This window comes from Nicotiana tomentosiformis, chromosome 8, assembly GCF_000390325.3.
Source record: "Nicotiana tomentosiformis chromosome 8, ASM39032v3, whole genome shotgun sequence".
NCBI classification, from domain to species: domain Eukaryota; kingdom Viridiplantae; phylum Streptophyta; class Magnoliopsida; order Solanales; family Solanaceae; genus Nicotiana; species Nicotiana tomentosiformis.
Window position 1 is genome coordinate 33,466,680 of NC_090819.1, and position 5,857 is coordinate 33,472,536.

The window sequence follows — 5,857 nt, forward strand, 5'->3', positions numbered from 1 at the left end:
ACTTATTTTAACAAGTGTTTTTGGTCTTTGATTTTTTTTTTGAAGACTAACAATCTTGTTTGACTAATTCATTTGAAAAATACTTTTGCTAACAGTGGAACAACAATTTGTGCTTGACCAAGGTTTTAAAAGCGTTTCCGGGAAAAGATATCTTTTTCAGCTTCTGAATAAGAGCTTCTGCCACTACTCAACAACTTTTATTCCTTTCCTAAAAATTTGACCAAACACCTCAACTCTCTAAAATAAATATATTTTAAATAAAACTAAGCACTTTTAACTTCCAAAATTTGAGCCAAACAAGCTATTAGAACTAACTTCTTGAAACATAAAGCTGAGCTTAATTAGTTCCTTTTAAGAAAATAAATTTATTGTTGATTAAGGGTTAGCAGAAGCCGCGAGCATAAGTTTTACCTAATCCTCTAGTAAATAATAAGGAGACGCAAGAATATCACATATTAATTGTAATGAAGTTTTACTTTTCCGACCTGTATATTAGTTAAGGATTTAACTTATACACTAACAATGAAACTTTTTTGTACGATCAGCGTAATTAATTAATATGTTATAGCAAGTATTTGTTTTTAAAACTGATTCACTTATTATGGACAACTGTAATTATCTTATAAATAACTGGATAGTGTAAAAGTGTTTTCATTATCAGTGCATACAAGTTAATCTCATTATCTTACAGACTAAATATGTGGTGTTAACATGGAAATAAGTAATTCTAACAATGTAAAACGTCGAAAAGTATCTATAAACTCCTGTCGCATTATTGCAATCTTTTACTACTCCTTTTTAATAGAAACCTTTGATGGATTTACAGAAATATTCTGAAAGACTAAATAATTTCTAAGACTTTGTAGGTTTAAAAAGCTCTGGCCTTATAGCATCGATCTTTTTCAAATTCTATCTAATGCTTAACAAGACCTCAATATTCCACAACTTCACTTTATATCATCTCTCTCCATCTCTCTTGTACTGTGTATTGGCAACAGACAAATATAAGAGAAGGAAAGATATTTTCTCCATTTTTTCCAGATTAAAAAGCCCACCATGTTGTACGAAAACATGTCATTGATGATGAAAATATGAAAGATGTTCAAATGATCAAAGAAATATTAGATCAGTTCTTATCTTCAATGCGGGGTAGAGCAATAATTTAAAGGTCACATGTTCAAACCTTGAAATAAAAGACAATGGAAGGAGATCATCAAGAAAGGGTATTACACAACAATTATGATTTACAAGTTTCCACCTTCTCAACTCCTCATGTTAATATCCATGAAATGGGATTTGTACATCACTTTGAAGATCATCAAAATCAAGTCATGAGTTTTTTAACTTCTCCTCTTTCACACTCTTCTCAGATTCCTGATGGCGCCGCCAGCACCAGCGCGGCGCCACCAACCGCCACCTGTACTACCCTAGCTGCTGGCACCAATAACGGTAGCAGTTCGCTAGGGTTTTATCACAGTGAACTTGTCAATAGGTCTTCCTGGAATAACGACCAGGTAGGTTTTTTGGATCTAAACTATAAGCTTTGGTGGTAAAAAAAAGAATTCTTCTTAAATTGTGTTTTCTATTGCATTGGGGTTTTGGGAAAGGGGAGGGAAACAATGAAAATTGAACACACACGAAGTTTCTATTTCACAAATACTGGTACACCCACTCGTTTCAAATGTTATGCGCCTCTTGTCAACATTAATATTTACTAACATAGTAGATGGTATCAACTCCTTTAGGATTTTTGTTTTTTGTTTTTTTATTTTTGAATTTATTTCAAATGATATTTTTTGTTAGTATTTTCTTTGTTTAATTATGTGATCAACTTGATATAGGTTGAAACACTGGATCCCAAGGCAATTATTGACCAAAATTGCAGCGGAAATGCCAGCGATGGTAACAATTCGTGGTACTCTCTCTCTCTCTCTCTCTCTCTTTAGGAATTATTTAAAATGAAAGTAAAATCATCTTTCAATCTCTACGATCAAGAGAATTCCCAAAAGCAAAAAAAAATCTCTCTGAGAAGATGTCTTGTTTTTTCGGTTTAATTATCTAAGATCTGAAGTCACTAAAGAGCCCGTTTAAGGGGAAGAATCACTGGGATTCTTAGCGAACTCGATAAGAGTAACTGTTTGAAAAAGCTGAAATCTGGTAGTAGGAAGCAAAAGCTTTTGTATTTTGTAGTGGTTCAGCCTTAATTATAATCTCAATCTTGGGCTCATTTTGATACCGTAATTATAAAAATATAATCCTGGTATAAAATTCGATATTGCTTTATACGTATTTTGTTTGATTGGATTTTTGTTCTCTGGTTAAGTAATATGATATGATTCTATACTGGAATCTTGTTATATATGTTGTCCACATCTAATATGAGATAAAAATCTAAGGATTAGCTATACTTGGATAAAACAAGTAAAATGATAAAATTGTCTGTTGTAAAGCCATTTTCTGAGGATTACACGTACTAAGAAGGTCAATATTAATATTGGAAACAAAAGTTTATCTTGTTTAAAACCAAACACATGTTTTAAGTATGCATTATACATATTTTATTTTAATACAATGAATCAAATAAATTATAAATATCAATTAAATAATTCGGATATTATTTATCCAAATATTATAATTTTGATAATATATTCCAGCATAATCTTGTTCACGAACCAAACAAGGACTAGCAGCTGAGCCAATGCCAGACAGTGTTGTTAAGGCACTCAATAGAACTAAACCTAATCTCTCTCTCCGCGCGCTCAATAGAACTAAACCTACTCTCTCTCTCCGCGCGCGCTCAATAGAACTAAACCTACTCTCTCTGCACGCGCACACTTTTTTTTCACTACACAGGAGAAACTTCTTTGTGCTTTATATCAAAATCTAAAGGTTGCGTCATGCTATGATCTCTTGTAATATACTATTTTGTGGTGTGTGATTTGTGATGTATTGCAGTCTAAGGACTAGTGCTAGATCCACTATGCATAATTCACAACTATATTTTTCAACATATGACTTATTTTGTTCTAGAATAAAATTTTCAAAATTAAGCTCACTCGAATATTAATTAGAACGTGTTTTCAAATTAAATATGTAGGTGGAGGAGTTCACCCTCAGAGAAAGGGAAGGTGAAAGTGAGAAGAAAGTTGAGAGAGCCAAGATTTTGTTTCCAAACTAGGAGTGATATTGATGTTCTTGATGATGGTTACAAATGGAGAAAATATGGTCAAAAAGTTGTCAAGAATAGCCTTCATCCAAGGTAATGACCTTTACTTCTTTACCCTAGCAAACATTGACTTTTTATTTTTCCACATTGGTAGTGGAAAAGAGTTTTTATAACTACAAGTATGTTATAGTCTGTTGGAACTAATTACCAAGATAATAAATCATACGACCTGTTACAACAGATTAATTTATATTGATATAGTATGAATAAATTGTTTACACTCTCAGCAAATCTAAATTCAATCCATAACTATTTTCTAAACTAAGTACAACATTCACCATACAAAGTCTTGATTATTTCTGAAAATAATTTGGCACTAACATCTCCGCACATTCTTATCCAAACAAATCGATAGGTTATTGCTATAGCGTTGCTAATTTTCTTTAAGGTTCTTCTGAAACTTTTTTTAATGCATAAGAGAAGAAGTTCGGAAAAGATAATATACTTATAAAAACAAATTTGTCATTAGTATATAAGAAATGGAGTATTATTGTTGCTAAAGAAATAACACATCCCCTACTTCCTTTAACGGTAAAGATCAATTCCCTTCACAAAATTGAACAGTTCCAATTAGCTTCTTATGAGGAATTAAACATTTATAGTTCTCTTCCATACTGGAAATTTTAGAAATATGTAATCACGAGTTCAATCAATCATACGGGATAATGAAAGACTATTAATTAGTAGCATATAATTTGACTTGTTGAGACTTGCAAATTTCACTTGAAATAACATACTACATCAGGGTATACTGAGACGTTGCATAATTACCCAAATGGAAATTTGAAATGCATACATTAAACTTGAGTCCCTCTTTGAAATAGCTAGCCAAATTTCCACCTAGTTATCCTTTGGGCAAACAAAGGGCTTTTTCTTTTTCCTTTTTATTCTTTTCTTCTTTTTTTCGGGAGGGGGGGGTGTGGTTAAGGGGGTGGGTCTCGTTTCTGCTCTCTCTAACAACTAAAACCAGCCACCAAAATAGTCGGTCTGAAAAATAAAAGTCAAACTAAATATTTTCTATTTAACCAAGATGTAGTCATGCATTCAAATGCAACACAAATTGTGCTTGTTGATCATCGCATAATCTCATCTAAAAGTTCAAGATGGTACATTTTTGTTTACTCAATTATATTTTCAATACGCACCGCGGTTGAATTCCATTTTTATAAGCCACGTAAAACTCCTAATACCAAGGACTTCTGTATATCCTAATACCGTGAATGTTCAAAGATTGCTTCCACATTGATAATAGGATTACCTCCATAAATAAGTATCATATCTTTAATTGAGTTTGCTAGATATTATCTACTCCTTAGGCTTTATTCTAACAATATTTTGATATATCAAGAATAAGCTTATGCTTATACTCCTTAACGTTTCAAAGGGTTGGATTTATTGCACGAAGCTTCGTATAAATTTCCGAGTAATAAATTCCCTTTAATTTTTCTGCTAAAAGATATAATTGCAAAAATAAGCTCTTTGTCGCTCTTCGTTTTGTTTTCTGACCCAATGGGTATAAGAGAGTACCAACCATGGAAAGATTATGAGTTTTAGTTTAAAATTGAATTGGTTTCAGTCCTAGCTCATTTAGTTACTTCAGCAACCTATGTAATGCGTATATGTCTGAAATTGACTTCTCTTTATGAGACATCTAATAGAACCCACTAACTAGGTAAGTAATTAATTAATTGAAGATATTAATTAGTATTTTTGAATTTGTGGTGTAAAATGAGACACATATATTTTGTGTGGCCATAAATTATTGCATAAAGGTAAATTGTTTCCAAATAAGGAAAGGAGTAATTCTTTTTGGCACGGACTAAAAAGAAAATAGATTCACATAAATTGAAACGGATTGAGTATTTAGTTGTTGCAGCACTGTGTACGTTTTTTGCCAACTTGTACGCATTTTCATTAATTTTATGGGGTACTTTTATTAGCAAAGATACCGTGTACTTTTATTAACATTATATTCCTGCTATTAGATTTCCTAAACAAATTAATATATTGCAGGAGTTATTACAGATGTACACATAGCAATTGTCGAGTAAAGAAGAGAGTTGAACGACTTTCAGAAGATTGTCGTATGGTAATAACAACCTATGAAGGTAGACACAACCATTATCCTTGTGATGATTCAAACTCTTCTGAAAATGATTGTTTCTCCTCTTTCTAGAGTACTACGTACTTATTATATATGTATCTCCATATATACGCATCTACCTTTGTGAGGAACAAGGGCGGAAGTAGATGTTAATTACTTGTGTATCAGATTCGGTCGAATTTAGTTGCTTTTGTTCCAACAATGTATTTGTATTAATAAGTTCATTAAATATGTACATACATCAAATCTAAAATATCGATGTTAGCACTTGAAGTTCTCGTTTTAAAATTTAAAATTCATAAAGTTGATAACTTGGCTGTGCGTCTGATGAGCAACGTGGTATTCTAGAAATGAACTACATTTATGTAGGTTTAATCACTTAGTAGCTAGCATTTATATTTATTGGTCCTATTAGTTGGTTCAGTCCAATTGTATAAAAGCTCACGAAAGCCGCATTATGTGTCGTGGTTTTATTCTCTCTACCGTCTACTTATATGTAATAACTTGAGTTTATATTTTATTTCATG

General features: G+C 31.9%; 1 protein-coding gene across 2 annotated transcripts; it reads left to right on the forward strand.

The window, feature by feature from the left end:
- Nucleotides 1–911: 911 nt before the first annotated feature.
- On the forward strand, nt 912–5,603 carry LOC104098952 (probable WRKY transcription factor 12). Of its 2 annotated transcripts, none has more exons than XM_009605843.4 (4): nt 912–1,514; nt 1,842–1,915; nt 3,098–3,259; nt 5,240–5,603. In XM_009605843.4, the coding sequence occupies exons 1-4, from the start codon at nt 1,200–1,202 to the stop codon at nt 5,400–5,402; spliced, it is 714 nt and encodes a 237-aa protein (XP_009604138.1). In that variant the 5' UTR covers nt 912–1,199; the 3' UTR covers nt 5,403–5,603. The 2 variants fall into 2 exon arrangements, with proteins under 2 accessions (XP_009604138.1, XP_070038005.1); XM_070181904.1 differs by having other exon boundaries at nt 1,842–1,912; nt 3,107–3,259.
- Nucleotides 5,604–5,857: the final 254 nt, after the last annotated feature.